The 23,062-nt window shown below is 38.2% G+C and overlaps 1 protein-coding gene and 1 pseudogene across 6 annotated transcripts in view; both read right to left on the bottom strand.

Annotated features, from left to right (window-relative positions):
• Nucleotides 1-23,062, bottom strand: part of Vps54 (VPS54 GARP complex subunit) — an 82,102-nt gene that overhangs the window by 47,719 nt on the left and 11,321 nt on the right. For 2 of the 6 annotated variants that reach the window (XR_380966.4, NM_139061.5), the window contains exons 2-5: nucleotides 10,061-10,216; nucleotides 8,544-8,785; nucleotides 4,552-4,630; nucleotides 1,677-1,711 (exon numbers count right to left, since the gene is read on the bottom strand). Coding sequence is in view for 4 of the 6 variants with exons in the window: in NM_139061.5 (NP_620692.3) it covers nucleotides 1,677-1,711; nucleotides 4,552-4,630; nucleotides 8,544-8,785; nucleotides 10,061-10,196 (492 nt within the window). In the remaining 2 variants the exon portion in view is untranslated. Of the gene's footprint in view, nucleotides 1-1,676; nucleotides 1,712-4,551; nucleotides 4,631-8,543; nucleotides 8,786-10,060; nucleotides 10,217-13,089; nucleotides 21,516-23,062 lie in introns of those variants that run through there. The other 4 variants (XM_030246004.1, XM_011243720.1, NM_001290628.1 and 1 more) reach the window with 4 other exon arrangements.
• Nucleotides 6,995-8,160, bottom strand: Gm18817 (predicted gene, 18817; annotated as a pseudogene).

The following is a 23,062-nucleotide window of genomic DNA, read 5'->3' as shown; positions in this document are numbered from 1 at the left end:
ATATAGTAGGTGCTATGTTTTTCTGTGTTCCACATCAGTTAATTCAACCAGATGAGAATTGAAATTATTCAGGAAAAAGAAAAGCTGCTCCTGTATTAAACATGTAAAGGGTTCTTTTTTGTTTTGTTTTGTTTTGTTGTTAATACCCCTAAACAATATACCTACATACAGTATTTACAAAGTATTAAGTATTTATTATAATTAATCTAAACATGTGTACCTAAAATACACATGTGTAAACCTCACTGGCACATTTTGTTATTGGAGGAGGGGGTCTGCCTGAAACCTATTTCTTGTGGATGCTAAGGGACAATTCATAACATCTTGCTAGAACAGCAACTATCTTAGGAAGCAAGTGTCTGCCCTAGTGACTCCTTTTGGCAAGAAGTCAATTGTATTCAGTGGGAAAGAAGAAAACACATGGAAAAATGTCTTTCAGAAGAAAACTATAAAGAATTTAAATACTTTATAACTTAAAGTGAGAAGGAAAATCATGTAGGTAGAAGAGACAGTGCAAATAGAGCATGGAACTAGCTCAAGTCACAGGGAGAGTGTGGGTAAAGAGCAGAAGCAGGAGCTGTAAGCTATAGCAGGAGCAAACCACTCCAGAGTGACAGCAGAGTGACAGCTTCAGGCTCATTCTGTAACACATAGAGCATTTTCAAAGTTCTCCCCTTTTCTGCCTTCCATCCTTCTTTCTCACTCCGCTGAGTAACTGTCAAACCTTCTGGAGAACCTTCTGATGGAAACAACAGATACTCTTCTGGGGGTGGGGGTAGGCGACTGAGACCTATCAGTTAAAGAAGGAAACTCGGGCTAGAGAGATGGCTCAGCAGTTATGAGCACTGACTGCTCTTCCAAAGATCCAAATCCCAGCAACCACGTGATGGCTCACAACCATTCGTAATGATATCTGATGGCCTCTTTTGGTGTGTCTGAAGACAGCTACAGTGTGCTTACATATAATAAATGAATAAATCTTTAAAAGAAAATTCATATAAGAACCATATCTTAATAATCTAAAGCGGTGGTAAAGCCTACAGTATTTATGATTTAAAAGGGGGGATATATCTATAAATTACAGTGATGAGGAACAGACTACTAATACAAAAAAAGAGAGAGAGAGAGAGAGAGAGAGAGAGAGAGAGAAAAGAAAAAAAAAACACCAGAAATACACATTTCAGTTGTAAATTACTTTCATTTTAAAAAAACAAACAAAAAAAAAGGATGCAAAGAGATGGCCTTAAAAGGGCAGTTGTAGGGGTAAGAGGAGGGACTGAGGGAAAGTGAAGAGAGGAGAGGGACGAAGGGCACGAGGGGGAAGAGGGGAAGAGGGAGAGGAGGAGGATGAGGAGGAGGGATGAAGGGTAAAATGGTATACAGGAGTGTTGAGAGATGGGGCCATAAGGGAGCAGAGCCTCAACAAAGCAAATTTCATTTCAAAAGTGTCTTGTTGATTAAATATTTTACATAAAAATAAGAGGAAAAATGACTTATCTGAAGAAATCTTCAAATTAAAGTGTTAATATATATTTTAAGGCCTCTCAGAAAAAATAGTCTCACTTGTCAAAACAGTCAATTGAAGGCATCTTATAAGGAAAAGTATTAAAAGATATTATATTAAACACTAAAATATTAGATATTAAAAGTGTGTTCTTATTGTTAAGCCTCATTACCTTAGGTACTTGCTCCAGATCTGTCCTGGATTTATCTATGAAAAAAAGTAAAAGGTAAATACAACTTTTCATATTTATTTTCAGTTTACATTCATAAATACATTGCGAAAACTTTAATATTGCACTGGGTTAACTCAGGAAGTACTGACATTTTGTCCCTCAAGGATTCCTCGGTCTCCCTACTGTCTCCACTCTAATAGGCCGCAATGCACGAGACAATGTTCCAAATAAACTTACCAGTTAGCAACAAACAGGTGAATCCATTCCAAGTCTTTTGGATGCCCTTTTCATTACGTTTTTGTAAAATTAGGTATGGTGTGCTATGTGGTTTTAGAAACTATATTAGAAAATTCTAAAATAGAAATGTGGGGTTTTGTTATTTATTGTTGTTAATTGCTTTAGTTTTTTGACACAAAGTCTTATTCTATTGTCTAAGTTGGCCTGGAACTTGTTATATAGCCCAAGCTACCCTCAAACTCATAATTTTCTTGCCTCTGCCTCCCAAGTTCTAGGATTATAGTTTTGTTTTACATATTCAACTAGAAATACTATTTTTATTTTATTCAAAATTTCATTCTGAATTTCTGGTCAAAGACTGATTTTTGATAGCATATTGATTTTGTTCTCTGACATCTTGGTTTGTATCACCTCCAAATGTATCTACAAATGAACACTTTTGTCTTCATCCTGCCAAGCTAATCTCCGATCCGGTCCCTCTTTCTTTTCTCCATTCAGCCTTTCTATACTTGGACTCCACCCCTCATGTCTCTTCTATGAGTCTGCTTCACTCATTACTTTCTACACTTGGACTCCACCCCTCATGTCTCTTCTATGAGTCTGCTTCACTCATTACTTTGCCTCTCCATAGCTTCAAATTCTTTCCTTAAACTAATTCTTCTATCTCTGCATGGAAATATGCTCCTCTCTCTCTCTCATTTACAAAACTGAAGATAAAACCTAGGTACAGGAATGGGATGAAGCAAGGAAGCCACCTCGGGAGCAAAGTGTAAGAAAAACACCGGTGTTCAGCTTTGTGCAAATGCCTCTACTGCCTTATCCACTCAGAACTCTTCAGGCAATCAGTACCTTACTTCAAGTTCACCCTCACCAACAGTCTACACTTCTTGCTCATGTAGACCCTTCTTAGGTAGTATCAAGGTTTCTGAGAACATTCATTATTCTGCTTTAAAGATTCACTCTAAAAATCTGTCAAACCCTAAAAGACTCCTCAGCATGCAAAGAGCATTCTGACCTTGTAAGCCAATCATTCTCTTCTCTAAGACTCATAGCTTTCATTTCCAATGTGGATTCTCTTTGGGATGTCCTTTTCTCTGACCTCTTTTCTATATCTACTTCAAGAGTACCTCGTGTTCTATGTACCTAAGTGAGACCATTTCACAGTGGTCTACCATCAGTCCTTTCCTCTCACTCAACACTCATGAGTGATCCCACTGACACCCTTATGTTCAACTACCATGTCTCTGTCAATCATACTGAATTATCTCTGATAATCTCCACGTCTGCATTTCAGACTAAAGTTCTCCTTCCTGGGCTCTAGGTCCCAACAAGATGTTTCTTTAATTACAAACTGCCAGCTAAACTAGCCTCCATCTCTTCCAAAATCCTTCCTCCCTCTCTCCATGATAGCTGCTGTTGAAGCACAAAATACAGGACTGATCACTGCGTCGTTTTGCTCCGTTACCAAAACTGACTGACGGACCACAGAAGCTAGGCTACTTAGCCATCTGCTCTGCTCTCATTTCTCCTCCATGTCCTCTCTATTATTGGGACATCATTTCTTACTTGTATTACTACAGTAGCCAAGTATCTTCTTGTCTCTAGTCTTATCATCATATAACTACTTATTATTAACTGTTTTCACTAGGAATGTACAATTAAAAATCCAACCATAAGCCGGGCGTGATGGTACACGCCTTTAATCCCAGCATTTGAGAGGGAAAGGCAGGCGGATTTCTGAGTTCGAGGCCAGCCTGGTCTACATAGTGAGTCCCAGGACAGCCAGGGCTATACAGAGAAACCCTGTCTCGAAAAACAAAAAACAAAAAACAAAACAAAACAAAACAAAAAAACAACAACAACAACAAAAATCCAACCATGCCTGCCTAAAAATATTTTGTAGTTCTATACTGTCTTTAGACAAAATTCCTGAGCATGATATACAAAATTCTCTATGGCCTGATCCCTGCCTTTCCTTTAACATCATTTCTTACTCCCAGTAGAGCCAACAAGTAAAAGGCTTGCAGCTCTCTGAACATGCCTTGTTCTTTCTTGACTCTATGGCTTTGTGCACACTGCTCTCCTATGTATACACGTATTCATTCTCATTCCTAGAAAATATATAACCCCTACCAAATACATAAATGTTTCACCCCAGCTAAATTAAAGCACAAGTCCTAATCATCAATTATGGGACATTTTTAAGCTGAGGAAGCAAGTTGGTACGTGTACAATCTTATAAAGCTGAAGTGACTAATATAAAGTGCTACGATTTTGGGTTTTTTTCTTTAAATTCCTTGAGAATTTCTTACTCTTTTACTTTTAAGCAACAAGCAATGCACCAAATACCAAGCAATTAAATACTTGTCAAACTGAAGGATTATTCTCACGATCACTCTCTAAGGAGCTTGTAGAAAAGATTATGGTTTTAGATTATAAAATTTCTTACTAAAAATAAAAGCTAGGAGTACAGCCTAGCATACTAAGTTTCAATCCCCAGTACCACAAAAAAAAACACAGAAAGAATTTACTAAAAAAAAAAAAGTACATATAATAGGAAACAAAGTTCCAATGTTAATAACTTGTTCATTAATAAGTTAAGCTATGCTTATTGTCTATAAATAGCATATATTCATACCATGAATATGTAAAAGAGTCCTGTCAAAGGTATCTTTAGGAGGACAAATATTCTTGCATCTCTCATGAATCTTCTCTCTCTAATAAAAAACAATGAAATAATAATCAATGCTATGTGGAAATATGATTACTCAAAGCATCAAAATGTTCTACAACATAATTAAAATATACAAAATTACTTCTGGAACTTTCAATATAAAATCACTAGCTTCTGAACTTAAATACAAATAGAAACAGAACCAAATACCATTATGGAGGGATATAGATATATATAGCCAAAGGGTAGGAACTTACCTAGCTTGTGTAAAGCACTGGGTTTACCCAACCATCTAGATAGGTAGGTAGGTAGGTAGGTAGGTAGATAGATAGATAGATAGATAGATGATATAGAGAGAGATAAAGAGATAAAGTTTATTTTCTTTTCATGAATGACACTAAAAAGACACATGGGAGACAGATGAGATGGCTCAGCCACCAAGGACCAAGACCATGAGGCATAGAGAATCAATTGCCAAAGGTGTCCCCTTACCTCTATGCCTGTGCCTCAGCATGCACATGCTCACACACATACACACACACAATAAATATAATTAACTAAATAAAGGTAATGATTATTTTTTAAAAGTGGGAAAGTGGGACGTGGAGACAAGGACATATGTTCAAAGTCCTAGAAACATTCTGCCAATTATTTATAGACTGTTTGCAAAGGTGCTAAACCATTCTGTATACCCACCAGCAATGAACGAGAACTTCTATTGCTCTGTATCCTTCCCAACACCACTCTGTCACTAATTTAGATCTCTATTATACTAGCGGATATAAAAATAATTGAGAATACTTGTTACAAATCTGATATTATACATATTAATGTCAATAATATAGCCATATCATTCCTATCTCCACAAAATTAATAATGTAAACAAGTGAAATAAAATCAGACATTTAAGTTGTAAATTAAAATATGCAACACCTAGTAATTATAAAAACATAAATATGTAGTGATCTGGATAACAGCTCTTGGCTATAATCTCACTAAGGAGGCTGAGGTGGAAGGAGCAGTTAAGGCAGTTGGGCAACACAGTGAAGTGCAAGCACACACAGGCCCAGGTCAGCACGGCTAGTCTAGCTTTTGTTGGTACTTATTTCCCACAGTGCCAGATGACTTTTTAAAGACTGAACTGGTAACTGGGATATCACTAATAATCACTTACTAAAAGTGAGTAATAGGCCATTTCAAACTCAGCATTCAATTCTTGCTTTCAGAAAGCACAGTTTAAAGAAGGTTGCTGAGATCTTTAACCTCAATACTCAAGAGGTACAGGCAGGCAGCACTCTTTTAAGTTTGCTCTGTGAGTTTGAGGCCATCCTGATCTACATAGCAAGTTCCAGGCAGGTCAGGGCTACAGAGTGAGACCCTGCCTCAAAAGAAAAAGAAATGGAAAAAGGAAAAGGAAAAGAAAGATGGAGGAGGTGGGGGGAAGGAAAAGAAAAAAAGAAAACATAAGCACAAAATTGGACGTTTGTCTGGATATAGTAAAAGTATCTGCTTACAGTGAGATGCTCTGCTATAGTAAACTGAGACATGGAAAAAGTTCTACTCCGATTATTTTTTTTTTCTTGAGAACTTTATCAGCAAGCAATCTTCCAAATGATTTAAGCAGAATTATACATGTTCTTTTACTCTCTCTTTAAGTGTATGTATGTTGGAGGGGAGGGGATATGGAACTATACTAGCAATTTAGAACATTTCCTGAGCTACCTCTAACCTTTTCTTCTTGCATTTTAAATAAAGTTCATAAAGAAATAGTTGTAACACTGATTCAAAACCTTCTCCTACCAGGTGTGGTAATGAGCTGGTAGGCAGAGGTGGCAGATTCCTGGATCTGAGGTCAGTCCTGTCTATATAGTAAGTTCTAAGCCAGCTAAGGCTACAGAGTAAGACCTTGTCTAAATAAAATCCAAACATTAGCAATTGAGACTGGAAAGTGATATTCTCTTTCTACCTCCCCAACTTTTAATATTTTTATGCTGATGTTTGTCTTTCTCTTCTAGCTCAACTGTAGACGTTGAAGTCCACCAAACCCTTCCTGTAACTACAGTCCCCTGCTGAAGTTAGTCAGGTGATTTATAGAATTATCCCCTCCAAAGCCTACACCTGGCAGTATCCCAACCTCAAAAGAACACAGCCTGCCATAGGAAAGCCTTTAACACTAGGATTTAACACTAGGAGACAGACCCTGTCTCGTTTGGCCACATATACTAGAAGTCCAATGCAAGAAAGTGGCTTTGGTCTGCAGAAGCCAAATGTGTGTGTGATAAGGGATGACAGGATCTCCTCCTGTATAGACTCCCCTCTTCTAGCACCAAACCCTGTGACAAATCACAACAAAGCAGACCCAACAGTTAAAGCTCAGATTTCAGAGTAAGTCACCAACTTCATGGATATTATCTCCAGATAAGGCGGCGGTAAGCTAAAGCACAGTAGGGTATGTGAAGCTCTCTTTGTCTCAGTAGGCATGCTGGCAAGAGAGGAATTAGTTTCTATGGCCCTGTCCTTCAACATGTCTAGGACAGTATGATTTTCTTCCATCTCTTCAGAAAACTCAATCTTGCATCTTTTACAAACTAGTTCTAGTTCAATATCAAGTTACTGCTATTATTTATGTAAACAGATCTTTGCCAAAGCTTAGATTGCAGTCTGGATGTACCTAGAGATCTTAGCCACCAGGGCTTCCAATCAGCACAACAGGTTTGTCAAACATTCCAAGCTTCCTCTTCACACTGTTCACCTGGAGGGATGACTGATGCCAGACTACATTCTACTGCTTACAAGAGAAAGCTTGGGAAATCATTCCCAAGAAAATAGAGGTCTTTCAGTGGGCAATCCTCATAGTCTCTAAAGTCAACAAATAGGTATCAGGGATACAGGCTCCATACCGGGAAAGACAAAGAAGGTATTGTTCAGTGTCTCCTACATACCCAGTCAATTCTTTGGGCAGAATATTCTCAGTCTTGGGTCATCTCACTGATAAACTTATCCAACTGTAGACTATGGAGCCAACAATTTGGATCCAGAAGTAGTTAGGGTGTTTAAAAAACAGCAACAAAAATATACAACAGGGTACTGAAGTTAGGACTGGGGATTTTCAAATATGGAATCCTCTGGACTGGTCTGGGCTCTCGACTTGAAAAAGCAGTCATCGTTAGGTTTCTCTCAGGAACCCTCTTGTTCTTACAGCAGCAATGTCACCACTTCCTCTTTTACTTCCTTATCTCTTCACACTGATCAGCTACTTAAATTAGATCCTAATTTCTGAAGAATGGACAATTCTCTTATGAAGTCGTTCATGAAGATGTCTCCAGTATCAAATGTTTGCCTGCTGCAATGGCCCACCTTCCCAAGATGTGTCTTTGTAGTAGCAATGTTCCCAGTTAGTTGCTGTCACAGGTTAGTTTGGCTTTAGACCCCTTATGGGTTTTCCTATGATTCTGCCCACATTCCTGAGGAACTCAGAGCGGCTCGTGAGTGCTGACAGACTGTGCTTTGGCCTTTCACCTGCACAATCAAATGACTGAGAGGCAGCATCCACTCGCTGCCTACATCCCGAGTCCGTAAGAATCTGTGCACCTGCCTTCTCCCTCTCACACCCTAACCTGATCATTTCCTAAATCTCACAAATCACCTGAGCTTTAGTAACTCTCAGAACCATTTCTCCTTGGCAGGTAGGGTAGGGTCCCACCAAATCTTAACACTAATAAAAATTTATATTCCTGAAAGAAAAAAAAAATCACTACAAAAGTAAGATAAATCTATTAAAATGTATCTAAAGAAAGAAACATAACCCAGGGCACCAGAATATGTACACATAAAAAAAAAAAAAAAAAAAAACCCATAACTTCAAAGATTCTTACTCAAAAACTCTACATGAGTCAAACTAAAAATCTTCCTATATTTTTGACTTGATGATCACTAAATTCAAGATTAGGTATTACCTGAGAGATCTCCTGCTGATATGCTATAAAATTCTCCTTGCTGATCTGTGGGAGGTAGAGTGAAGGTATGACTTCAGTGTCCACAAAGTCCAATCCCCAAGTTTTTGTGAAGAAGTCAGATTCTCTTTTTGCTAGTGTAGGATCATTTAATGCTGCTGGGAGATTTACTTTGGAATGATACACAGTCCATCTATGTTGATCTGTAACTAGAGATGGGGCAACACATAAAGTATGTGAATCACCTGCAAAAGTAAGCAAGAGAACTATGTAAAGTCGGCTCTATATGTTTGCAAGCAGATCTTAGAAAAATAAAATGCTTACAGTCCATTTTATAGCTAACTAAACTTTTTCCATAGCAAAGAATAAAAATTACTGTGATTTAATTTTTAAGAATTTATTGGGGCTGGTGAGATGGCTCAGTGGGTAAGAGCACCCGACTGCTCTTCCGAAGGTTCGAAGTTCAAATCCCAGCAACCACATGGTGGCTCACAACCACCCGTAATGAGATCTGATGCCCTCTTCTGGTTCATCTGAAGACAGCTACAGTGCACTTACATATAATAAATAAATAAATAAATAAATAAATAAATAAATAGAAAAAAAGAATTTATTAATTTTAGTTTTTATGAAAACTAAAAACCTAAAACATTACAACATACAGTTATGGCTGTCAACATTATACGTAGTGCTGGAATGAAGCTTTCTACATACTTTCTCCATAAAGCACAGCATACATTTTCTGTTTACCTACACTAGACAGGCCGTGAGCACTAAGCTACAGATCATTCCAAACAGCAACATCTCCAACACAAACAACAACAAACCAAAATGCGTAACATTAAACAGGCTCCATAAACAGTATTGCTTCCAGGAGCTGAACAAAGAAGACTGAGCACTCACAGCTAGGAACACCTGTGTTATACAACTCAAATTTTTTTACTACTCTGCACACACCTGCAAATACCACCAAAGTACAACAAATATTTAACTCTGGAGCTAAAATACATTTTAGGGAATAAGAATTTTTGCAAATACATAATCTGTCAATAGTGAGAACTGATTACACTACATCTTAACTAAACAGTTTTCAATATGCACTCCAATTTTTAATACTTTTCCAGTTTCCTTACTTAGTGGAAATGGGGGAAAAAAACCTATATTTTAATTCCCCAATTGACTACACGTTTTTGGATTTTTTTTTAAATTTTTTTAAAGGTTTATTTATTTATGTATATGAGTATACTGTCACTCTCCAGACACACCAGAAGAGGGTATCAGATCCCATTATAAATGGTTGTGAGCCACCATGCAGTTGCTGGGAATTGAACTCAGGACCTCTAGAAGAGCTGTCAGTGTTCTTAACCACTGAACCATCTCTCCAGCCCTGTTTTAGTTTTTGTTTGTTTTGTTTTGTTTTTTTAATCATTGTAAAAATCTACTCTTTTGAGGTAAGTACATGAAACCTGACTACACTTTAATAACAGAAATCATTAGAAAATTCCTCAAAAAGTAATTACCTGTGGGTTCCTTGGGACACACATCTGGCAGTGACTGCACAGGTCGAATGTGTTTTGTTGGATCTACCTCTTTTTTAAAGAAAACATCACTGCTGCTTCCTTGAGGCACTGGAGAAGAACTGTGGCTTGAAGCCATTGCATAAAATCACCACTCAACTGAAAATAAAAAACAAATAAAAATTAAGACAATACAAACAAAATCTATCTTAGACATAATACACATCACAAACAGTTTTTCAAAACAAGTAGCAGCCGGGCATGGTGGTGCACGCCTTTAATCCCAGTACTCGGGAGGCAGAGGCAGGCAGATTTCTGAGTTCAGGGCCAGCCTGGTCTACCAAGTGAGCTCCAGGACAGCCAGGGCTATACGGAGAAACCTTCTATCAAAAAACAAAAAACAAAACAAAAAACAAAAAACAAAAAACAAAAAAAAAGCAAAACAAGGTAGTACTTCCTCAAAAGCCATCCAAGTGTAAATATATAATTCGAATCTCTGTGCACAGCTTGTTTTTTGCTATTTTGTGGGGTTTTCTTTCTCCACCCCTTTTCTTCTCCCCTCCTTTCAACTCCCAACACTAGATAAGACAAAAAAAAAAAAAAAAAAAAAAAAGATAGAGGAGGAGATCCCTTCATAAAGTCGGGGGTAAGGAAAGGGAGAGCCAATATCCTTAGACTGGTTCCTGCTGGTTAGAGGAATTAATCAGCTGCTGAGTTCCTTGGGCAAGTTTGATCTTCACTGTCCAGATATCTAATTTCTTGTTTCTTCTTTGCACACAGACTATTTCACAAACCATGAAAACCAACCAACAATCCACCCTCCCTCTTGGGGCCCTAGCATGACTATCTACCCTCAGAAAAGTCACCAGAATTCCAAATGTTACTCAATCACAGAAACTATCTGCAGCTGGCAAAAATCACACCTCGAGAAAGCATGAGGCAAATCATAGTCAGCTGCTGTGGGCAGTCTGAAGCAGCCCTGTATCCCACACGTGGGATTAAAACGAAAACATAGACATATAATATTTCTGTGTTGTTTTGTTGTTTTGTTTTGTTTTTTAAGAAACCCATACAGTTGGAACCTTGACCCCTGAGGCTTCCTATAGGCTGGTAAACTGGATTCCTCTTTCCTCTCTCCAATCAAACCTGCTCAGAAAGCGCCCTAACAAAGAAAAGGCAGTGAAAGCCCAGTTCCAAATTCCTGACAACTGTTGCAACTTCCTCCCCACACATCACCACCCAATTCCCCACCTAAGTGACCATACTCGAGCACAAGCTTATGGCTGACATGCCATTTTCCTTCACCTACAATCCATAAAGCTTTGCCCGCCATACATAGCCTGGGTGTGAGTTCTCTGCCCTCATTCTGAGATTGATGAACTCGCCCTAGAACTGTTCCCAAATAAATCTACTTTTAGACATTTAATTCTGCTTGAATTGGCTTATTATGTGAGTGGAGAAACCTTTTAAAACCAAAATCCCAAAACTGTCACTACACCCCCCACCACCACCACCTGCTCTTTTAAGCCATTAATTTCGTTGGGTGTGGTGGGAAATTATAAACAATGACATTTTCAATGAAGTTAAGCACTTTTTGGGTCAGTGGCCAATCTCTCCTGCTCAATTCTAATCTTTAATAGTTTGAAGGTATCTTATCCACAGCTTTTCATTTTCTGTGGATATATAAACAAATCTAGGTCCAACACAACTTTCACTGGCTTCCATTCTGGTGTTAATAAATCCTTATATTATATAGACTGATTTAATTCCACAGTTTTTTCTATAACCCAGTATCTGTCTGCTACTATTGTTCCTTAACTGAAATGGCTTGTAATTTTTCCTGCAGGGCCTGAGTCAGGCCCCCAAGACCATTTCTAGACTTCAAGAAATTGCCTTGAATCTCTCTCTCTTGGACCAACAATCTTTGGTCTGATGGCAGCTCCTGGAACACTGCCTGCACACCCCTAGAAGCCCCAATTTTCTTTCTGGTTTATATTTAGAAATACCAGTGCCCTTAGAGATCCCTTATTCACAATTTTGTTGCAAATGACCAAATTTCCCACAATTAAGTAACTGAGATCTGAGACTTTAAGCAGCGTGGTCACAGTCTACTGTGACACTGTTCTACAGTATTGTCATCAGTCATCAATTAGAACTGTTCTTGTGTATCAGAGTACCGCCTTTACCCAGCAACTGATCTTTTACTGTATCTACTCCCCTCGCTATGTTTTGCTGTTCAATGTTTATGGCTCATTCTGTCCACCATGTTAACCACTGCAACTGCTGACCGGCCTCTAGTACAGTTGTTACCAATCCCTTCCAATCTTGGGCAATAACTCTATTTAGAGTAGACCAGTTGTTTAGAATATGTTTCCAGTAAGGCATGTACATCCTATACGAAACCATAAACACCTTAGATGTATCATTTCTATAGGATGCCATCTTATCTCAGCATAACCTTTTTCCACACCGTTAGCAGGCATATGCTGTATGACTACTGGAAAGCTGAGGGTGATCTTGTAACCCTGGGCCATCCCTTCTCTAACTCTGGTGGCATAGTTGTTTCGAGATTTGTAGAAGATTGCAGTTGCCTGTATTACTACTTTGTGGGTTCTTTCTTCCTCCCTTCTCCATCCCTTTTCTTCTACCCTTTCAACCCCCTAACAGTAGTTAAGAGGTGGGGGAAAGGGATAGAGAGAAAAGGAAAGAAATCTCCAAATAAAGGCAGGGGTCAGAAAAGGGGTGACATCATTAGACAACTTCCTAAAGATTTTGGGCATCAAGTTCCTTGGGACAAGTTTGATCTTTGCTGTCATGATATCTACTTTCTTGTTGTTTCTTCTTTCCACACAACTACTTTAAAAAAATGACCAACAACAAACAACTAATAACCCACCCCTGCGTCTCAGGGCCCTAGCATTTATCTACCTGCTATAAAGTCCCCAGGATTCCAAACATCACACAACTGCAGAAACAATCTGCAACTGGCAAACATCACAGTCCTACCAGAGCACAAGAGAAATCATAGTCACCTGCTGTGGATGATCTGTAGCAGCCCCATATCCCACACCTAGGATTAAAATAAAAACATATTCTTATATCTGTGTTTGTTTTCTTTTTGTTTTTGTTTTTTCGAGACAGGGTTTCTTTTTGTAGTCCTAGCTGTCCTGGAACTCACTCTGTAGACCAGGCTGGCCTCGAACTCAGAAATCGGCCTGCCTCTGCCTCCCAAGTGCTGGGATTAAAGGCGTGCACCACCACTGCCCAGCATGTCTGTGTTTTTTTAAAAAACCAAATTTTCAAAATTGTCACTACATCTGATGTCAATTACGAAAGTTGTTCAGAATATTTTGTTTGCTAAGAAACTTATTTTTCCTTGTTTGAAAAAAAAATTCCACAGGTAAACATTCTTAATCTTTTCTTAAATGTACAAATACATTTTGTACCCAAAATATTAAAGATGAGACATGCCATTCATTCAACAAGACTACAATACTGGCATACTACCAAAATGACTAGAGTGCATAAGTTTTAAGTCCATTTTGTTTGTGTTCATTCACCAACAGTATAACCATATGAAACTCCTTAACTTATATGTTCCTTTCATCATCTGTAAAATAAATGAAAAAGACTACATCTCAAAAATACTTGAAAAATTATGATAATATGTACATGTAATATTTAATGCTATCTCAATATTAGTGCTCACAGACTGGTTATTATAATTACATACTATTTGTACTATGTAACTGACAATGCACTAGTTACCATAAAATCATTAGGAAAAACTATATATGGAACAACATTGCAACTGGACTACAGTACAAATATTATTTTACTGCCTTAAGGCCCCCAAAATCACAAATATAAAAACAAAAACTACAACAGGTTGGAAACCTTGCAAATGGGATAGGAGCTGGACAGATGGCTCTGTGGTTACAAGTGCTTGCTACACTTCCAGAGAACCTGGGTTCAGTTCCCAGCATCCACAAGACAGTTTACAACCACCTGTAACCCCAGTTTCTGATGACCCAATGCCTTCTTCTGGCTTAGACAAGTATTGTACATACATAACAGAGCCATACATGAAGGCAAAAAAACCCATACAAATAAATAGAAAACATAGCTAATTCTCTCTCTCTTTTTTTTTTTCTGTTTTTTTTTTTTTTTTTTTTTTTCAAGACAGGGTTTCTCTGTATAGTCCTAGATGTCCTGGAACTCACTTTGTAGACCAGGCTGGCCTCCAACTCAGAAATCTGCCCGCCCCTGCCTCCCGAGTGCTGGGATTAAAGGCGTGTGCCACCACGCCCGGCACCAATTCTCTTTTTAAAAGAGTTATAAATAAGAAACAAAGATACAAAGCTAGAACCCACAGCAAACAGGCTCATCCACTTGGACTTCTTTACAGTTTGGTAAAAACTGTTATTTTTCAGGGTTACCAGAAAAATCTCTTTCACCATTTTTTGTACAGGAAACAACCAATCAAGCATCTTATCTAGTGTAAAAAATACATTGGGGAGCACACCTTTCATCTCTGTGAGTTCAAGGCTAACCTAGTCTACACAGCACACGCAAGAGAATGGGGGAGATGCTGTGCCGCAGACCTTTTGGGTCCCTATGTCTGCGTGGAACGGGGTCTCTCGACGCGGGTGGGCAAAGCGTGGATGATGACAGACAGACACACGCAGGAGAGTTTGTGTGGAATCTGAATGTAATTTTACAACTCGAGCATCAGACTTTTTATGCAGAGGACAATAAGGAAGTTGGGTGACATATTCGCAAGGTACAATTGAGGTAACTGGAATCTTACATAAAACAGAGGAATGCAAACACAAAAGGTCTAACGGGAACCACCCAGGATAGAATACATTGATAACAGCTGGGATCAACAAGGGCTCCACCTAAAATTCACTAATCTTAGAAGCCAGGGTCAAGGGCTTCGCGTCCTTGCCACAGTTCCTATTTTAGTCTCTTGTATAGTCCACCTTCCCCTTAGGCCATTGTAAATATGTGTATGGGTGTAACTCTGCTATAGTATCTATTCTGGTTTCTCCTTTGGTCTGAAACTTCCTTCTTCCTAAGTGATGGTAAATTCCTGTGTAAGGGAGTGACTTAGCTTTTACAATCTTGCTGAATTCTAAACCCTTGATCTTGGTCAAGGATGCCCTTGGACTGTTGGAACACTGGCGGAAGGCTTTAGCCATGTCAGAGCACTTATAGGAAGATACTGAAAGAGAGCACGTGGATCCATACTCTAGACTAGCGTGGTACTGGAACTCGGGAATGAAAAATTAATGTATGGGTAGAGAACACTAGCCTCCAGGAGGAGAGCTTCCTTGAAACTCTTTTGCCTCATGAGTGACTTTTAAGCCTTTCGGCTTGTCCAGTTGACTCGACCAGAGAGCGTAGCAATGCTGCTAAGAAAATACACAGACATTGGAGTCTTTAAAGGCATCATTACTGACCTATTTGCTAAAGGCCTAGCTTTCAGTTTACAGAAAAAAATAATAATAATAACAGAAAACAGGAGATTACAATTTAAGCCTTTAAGGAGGAAACAACCAAATCAAAACCATAAGGCTATAAGAAAACTAATCTGGTTACTTATTGATTTTAATAAGTCATTCTGGACTAAATTAGTAAAGTGCCAACAACTAAAAAGCAGTTATACTTTATTGAATCCTGTTTTTTATAAAATGGCTTTGAGAAACTCTTGGAACTTTTAATATGAATTGGCTATAAAATGTATTTTGAAATCATTAATTTTCTTAGTTATATTAACAGTATTGGGAAAAAAAAAAAGGCTGGAGAGATAGATGAGTGATTAAGAGGTTGTGAGTTCAATTCCCAGTCAAACACATAGTGTCTCACAACCATCCATAATGGGATGCCCTCTTCCAGGGTGTCTAAAGATAGTGACAGAGTAATCATATACATTTAAAACAACAAAAGTACAAAACATACCGTAAATATCTTTATGCTTAGCATTAAAATAAGAAAAGTATTTACAAGTGATATATCTCACTACCTGTAACTTCCTTTTACGTGATTAAGCAAAGAATTCACATAAAACAAATCTGACAAAATATAAAAACAAGGTAAAATATATTGAGTATTGAACATTCTTTTGTTTTTCCATATGATTTTCAAAGTAAAAGTTTAAGGAAAGGAAATTACATATTTGTAAAATACTAGTACAAAATGTAAGTATGCAGAAAAAAACTACTCAATTTGTAAACACTACTTAATGTACCTCAAGATGACATTACTGCATAACTTCAAATATGGAAAAAACTTATCAAACAGTTTCAGTTCACGTTGGGGTGGGGATTGGTTCTAATGCTTTGATTTAATCAGACCAAACCCTGAAGGCCCTTGTCCTCAATTGGCTTTTGATCAATCAATAAAGATGCCAGCACCTGGGCTGGAGAGATGGCTGGTTAAGAGCACTGATTGCTCTTCCAGAGGTCATGAGTTCAATTCTAAGAACCCACATGGTAGCTCATGACCATCTGTAATGGGGATCCAATGCCCTCTTCTGGTGTGTCTGAAAACAGCGACAGTGTACTCGCATACATGAAATAAATAAATCTTTAAAAAAAAAAATGCCAGCGGCCAATGGCTGGGCGAAGATTTGCATGGGCTAGGAACTGGGAAAAAGGAGAAAGAACATTGCCATGACTCAAGGGAGAAAGATGGGACACAAGAGCTGCAGGAGAGAAAGCCAACCAGTCATGTGAGAATTTGGGTGGGTGGTCACTGGCCACTTCCTCAATTGTGCCTGGGGTAAAACAAAGGAAGGTTTAGGAGTGCCCAGTCTTTGAGGTAGCCAAGGCATTTTAAAATTAACTGGTGTGTGTCTGTGTGTATGTATGTCAGTCTGTCTGTCTGTCTGTCTGTCTATCTTCCATTCAGGAATAAAGATAGGGTGTGTGCACGTGTGCGACCTGCCAGGAGCCAAAGTAGTGTGACCCAAACTCACCACTACAATGTTGCACAAAAATTGTACCATATACAGAAATGGAATTCCCTAAATTCTAGTTTCAATTGCCATTCTCTACACTTAGGATTTATTACAAACATTACCTAGATTGGATGTAAAAGTTATGTGCTTACTTCTACACTGTGATAGATACTGCCTAGAGAAGACATTATAAAAATATTTATACTCAACTCTAAATTATCCTTAAGATTACACATAAATCAATAAAAAGGTCCACTTTATTATTCTTGTTTAATATTTTGAATCTACACAACACATCTTACTAAAGTAGCTTAAATACAGCTACATACTATTAATTTTTTAAGTTGCCATACAAAATAATGGGCTTCATTATGGCACTTTCATACATATGTGTCATCATACTTTTTTCTAGTTTATTCTCCATCCCTAAAGGCAGTCATACTTGACTAAATCCTGCTATATAAAAAAAAAAAAAAAGGCAATATACCTGAAACTTTTAATATGAATTAGATACTTAGTGGTATTTTGAAATCATTAATTTTCTTAATTGTATTAATAGTATTGAAAATATCAGAAATTTCTTTATGCTTAGCATTAGCCAAATATACTAATTTAATTTCTTTTCTCCTACTCAACACATGTGATACCTTAGTGTACAATCTAAAATTGCCTGTCCTATGTCATTCTACAGACTTCTAACTGGTCCCTCTGCTTCCAGTCTAAACTACTATATATAGAATTTTAGAATTAATCCACTAAATTATACTTATACTTCCTGTTGTTATACTTCAGCTCAAAAACTTTTAAAAATTATTACTTCCCAAACTAATCTCAAGTTTCATTAAGTAGTACTCCAGACTCTTACAATCTAATGTTGACTTACCTTCCCTTGTTGATCATCTTACTCTTTATTTCCCATAGATACACTCTTTCAGAAAAGGTGGTCTACCTGTCCTTTAAGATGTGCGAAGGCTGTACTGTGCCCTTCTAAAATATTCATATCATCTTCTCCCCTTTCTCCCATCAAAGGTTACTTTAAATTTCATTTCTAAATTACACATCCAAAGAAAACAAATATACATACATTTGAGACTATAATTAAAAATAATTCCAGCATTAGCCTATCATCTCAGTTCCTAGGTGTCAGGTCCAAAACAAACCCAGGACCATCAGCTATCTGTGGTGCCTGTTAGCACACCAAAGCACATGCTGGCCTCCAGGCTTCCTCAGTATCACAAGAACCTGCTACAAGGCTGGAGAGATGGCTCAGTGGTTAAGAGCACTGAGTGCTCTTTCAGAGGTTCTGAGTTCAATTCCCACCAACTACATGGTGGCTCACAGCCATTGGTAATGGGATCTGATGCCCTCTTCTGGTGTGTCTGAAGATAGCTACAGTGTACTCAAAAATAAAAATAATAATAAAAAAAAAACTTAGAAAAAAAAAAAAAACAAAGAAAGAAAAATACAAAAACAAAAACAAGTACGTGTTACAGATTGAGTCCATGCATACTGGCACCCTGAGTCTACCTTATTAACTTCAGCTCATGGGATCTCCTCCCCTGAGCTTCTCATTCATTCCCTTAAACTCTACTATTTCTTTCAGCTATGCACTCTTTTGGTCCCCTTTCTCTCGCCCATCTCTCTTAGTTGTCTCTTTCTCCTCCTCAGTCTCTCCTTCAACCATAACTTGAGGTGGTAATATCCTCAGTTTATACACTAGACAGGCTAAGACAAGAAAACTGCAACTTCAATCATCTTGTTAATAGTGTGATTTCAAACCCACCTACATTATAGAGTTCAAAACCAGATCTTGCCCAAAAATAAAAAAAAGAGGTGGTGGAAGGGGTATTCCAATTTGCTTTCTATGCTGTGATAAGAACTGTGACCAAAAGCAACTTGGGGAGGAAAGGGCTTATCTAGCTAGCTAATACGTCAACCATACACAGTCCATCAATGGGGGAGCCTGAGGAAGAAACTGGTACGGAGATCCTGGTTTGTCCCTAAGGCTTGATCAGTTCCTAGCTTTCTTATGCAGCCCAGGGTTAGCATGGTCCACAGTGGGCTGGTCCCTCTCACATTAATCAGGAAAATGATCCACAGGCTTGCCTACAGGCCAATCTGATAGGAGTATTTTCTAATTGATGTTTCCTCTTCCCAGATGATCCTAGCTTGTGTCAAGCAGACAGAAAACTAACCAGCCCATGAGGACATGATTAAGTGGTATACTTCTTGCCTGGTATACACAGAGGCCTTGGGTTCAATCTCTAATAATATATACACACATATATATGTATATACATATATATATGTATGTGTGTGTATATATATATATATATTCCCTAGAATTTTTTAAAGTAAAAATTTCCAATAGTCAAACACTTAATTAAAAAGAAATGATTATCTATAGTATAACTAATTTTTATCTATATCTATCTAATTATCTATAGTATAACTATAACTATAGTATAACAGTCAGCCAGCCTAGCCTACTGAGTTCCAGACCAGTAAGAGACACTGTCCCAAATTCTAGAAGGTTGATGGTACCAGAGGAACAACACCGAAGGCTGTTCCCTCTTGATTACACATGCATGTGCATACATGTACACCCACACATACATATGTATCTTTATGTGTATACACACACACATACACACAAAGAAAATACTTAGAAGAAACAAAGCACACTGTTAAACTATCTGCTTTGCTAAATATTTCCATCAGTCATGCATCATAAGCAAATTTAGGCCTTTTTGTTCCTTCTAACAAACAAACAAAAATCACACAGTAAAGTGAAGCTTGACAATTCTTTAAAGAAGTTTTAATTGTGGTTACCAAAGCACTCATACTACGAATAGAGCTAGGTCTGTATAGTTTCAATTCATGCTGCCATTTAATAAAATGATTTCTTAATTCACTCAACCATTCACTCTATGAGGAGGAGCTCAGTGATGGACACCATTGTTGATTCTTATGACAAATGTTAGTGAGGGTTAATTTTTCTGAGACAAGGTTTTTCTGTGTAGCCCTGGCTATACTAAAACTCACTCTGGACCAGGCTGACCTCAAACTCACAAATCAGCCTGCCTCTGCCTCTCTGCCTCTGCCTCTTTGCCTCCCTCCCACCCTGTCTCCCTACCCCCTGCCTCCCTCCTCCCTCCCTGCCTCTGCCCCTCTGTCTCTGCCTCTGCCTCTGGAATGCCGGTTCTTCTTTTCTTTCATTAAATAGAAATATTCCTTGAGCTAGACAACACTCAATAAAGAAGTCTGGCTTTATCCACAAGACAGCTTTCCATTCTTATCAACTTTAAGACCCTAGCTAGTATTGATGAATTTCTTACTCTGGAGGAAAACTGGTAAGAGAAGACAACCAAGTAAAAAATTTAAAAAGACTCTTAACATTCTAAAGGGAAACATTTTTTACAAGTGTGAGAGGATGAGAATGAAGCTCAGTGACAGAACACATGCTGCAAGGTCCCCAGTTCAGTCACAGCATCTGGAAAGTTGTGATTAAAACAAAAAGGGGGTCTGGAGAGAAGGCTCAGTGGTTTTGAATACTTGTTGCTCTTTCAGATTCCAGAGTTCAGTGCACACACTCACGTCAGGCAGCTTACAACTGTTCTAACTCCAGGTCTAGGGATCCAACACCCTCATCTGGCCTCTGTGGGCACATGGCACAAACAGCCTCTCATGCACACGTATACAAATACACATGCTCACACTCCCACACATACATTTTTTTAAAGGTTCGAGAAAAAGCAGAATGATCAGACCAAAATGCCCCAATAAACTACTCATGAGAGAAACAGAAGAACAAAAACCCTTGAGACTTGTCAATTAGGAAATCATAAGTCATCCAGGAAGCACTATCAAGTCAACAATGGGAATGAAAGTCAGACTGCAGAGGCTAAACTGGAACACACGATGAGGAAATGATAAAGCAATGTTCAAAGCCAGATGAGCTACACATGTAGGATGCTCAGTGGGGACTAAAGTTTGAGAACAGCCTGGGCTACAAAGAAAGACCCCATCTTAAAATAATTTTTTTAAAGGCTCAGCTACTATTTTGAAAGTTTAAATTGTGGTGTCATAAAAAAGAACATCCTGCATATCTCTTTCTTAATGCAAAAACCTCTGTGACAACATACAGGAGACACAACAACATGTTAACAGTGAGTCTATCTCTGCGTATTGGGATGACAGATCTTTCCTGACAACTGTCCCATTTCTAAACATACTGGCCCAGTCCTTCATTCCTCTGATCCAAACAAGTACTTCATGATCTTTACAGTACTTTCTCATGTGACAGGGACTTATCTGCTCGTTTCCTACCTTTCCCACCATACTATAACACTTCCACTTGTTTCACTTATCATCCTATACTATGCCTAGCATTTTATAAACTTACGAATGTTCACTATATGTTTCAAATAAATGAATACTGTGGAAAATTAGGTAAGGCCACACGTGCCATTAACAATGGCTCATATTGGGTTTTATATTATATTTGAATGTATATGAACCTAAGTCCATAATATTATTTGTTTATATAATAGTATCTGGCTTTCTAAAACTTGATTCCAGCTCCCTATCTTTCCTGAGAAATAACAGACTGCTTAAGAAAACTGGCCATACAAACTTAGACTTTGATCATTTACTAGCTGTATGACATTTGATAGCTTTCTTACCTCCAGACATCTCATGTCCTCATTTATAAAAAGAAATAGCACATAGGAACGCCGTAAGATTTAGTATCCTTTGTAAGCTCAGGACACATTAACTGGTACATGCTGGGGTACATTGTGTGAAGGTGTCTCTGTATATTCAATTGTTGATTGCTTACAGGCAGCAAGCTAAGTACTAGCTGGATCTTGGTATTGTTATTCCTATGGCCTCATATTTTGTAAACATTCTTACTTGCTGATTGGCTTTAATAAAGATCTGACAGCCAACAGCTAGGCAGGAATTGGACGGTAGAAGTTACAGGCTAAGAAAGGGTTTAAGGGAGAAGAAATGAGAAACAGGGATTCATCCAGAGAAACACAGAGGTAGTCAACTGAAACAGAGAGGTAAAGAAGTTGTCAAGTGGTGAGTAATAGGCTAGTTAGTTGGGTTAAACTTAGACTGAGATAGCTGAGAGTCTGCTAAAAGCCTGAGCTATAATAAATATTAATATGTCTCTGTGTCATTATTTAACCACTGGTAGGTCCAAAAAAGTCCCCATATAGGTACATGGAAAACAATAAGTAACTGCATAAGTAATAAGTAACTACAACTACAACTGCTAAGTTTTTTTTTTTTAAAGATTTATTTATTATATGTGAGTACACTGTTGCTGTCTTCAGACACTCCAGAAGAGGTCATCAAATGCCATTACTGATGGTATGAGCCACCATGTGGCTGCTGGGAATTGAACTCAAGATCTCTGGAAGAGTATGAACTCAAGATCTCTGGAAGAGTAGTCAGTGCTCTTAACCACTGAGACATCTCTCCAGCTCCCTACTTCTAAGTATTGTAAATAGTTTTAAAACAAGAAAACATTAGCATTCATACTTCCCCATTCAAACATTTATTTACACTGTAACAGCATGGACTTCCATTACTTTGTTTAATTCTAGTCTTGAGACTGGGGTGAGGGGTAAATATGAATACAAGAAGAAGCAAAACCAAGAAAATAAAAAAGCCATACAGAACAATGGATCTCACTGCATGCCTTAGAAAGCAATGGTAAGGCCAGCAAGCAGGAAGGAGAGAGTAACTCAACAAACAGGTTATGAGGCACTTAGGCTTATGCCCAACTTGAGGTCAACCAGGTCTAGGCACCAACCCAGCAAACCGGCCTAGAAGAGGTAGTTGCTTCACATCCTCCTCCTGTTTCACATGTTCTTACCTTGGGGAGAGTTAGGACAGAGGTCAGACAGAATGAGGACAAGAACTAGATTGCTTCACTCCCACAAATGGATCTAAGGGTTTCTAAAGTTTTATGTAAAAAATGAGATATATATTATTAATGAATAAAGCAAGGATGCCATGAAAGGAAGCAA

Source organism: Mus musculus, chromosome 11 (genome assembly GCF_000001635.26).
Source record: "Mus musculus strain C57BL/6J chromosome 11, GRCm38.p6 C57BL/6J".
NCBI classification, from domain to species: Eukaryota; Metazoa; Chordata; class Mammalia; order Rodentia; family Muridae; genus Mus; species Mus musculus.
The sequence above is the reverse complement of the archived record's forward strand: the minus strand, read 5'-3'. Positions and strand labels throughout refer to the sequence as shown.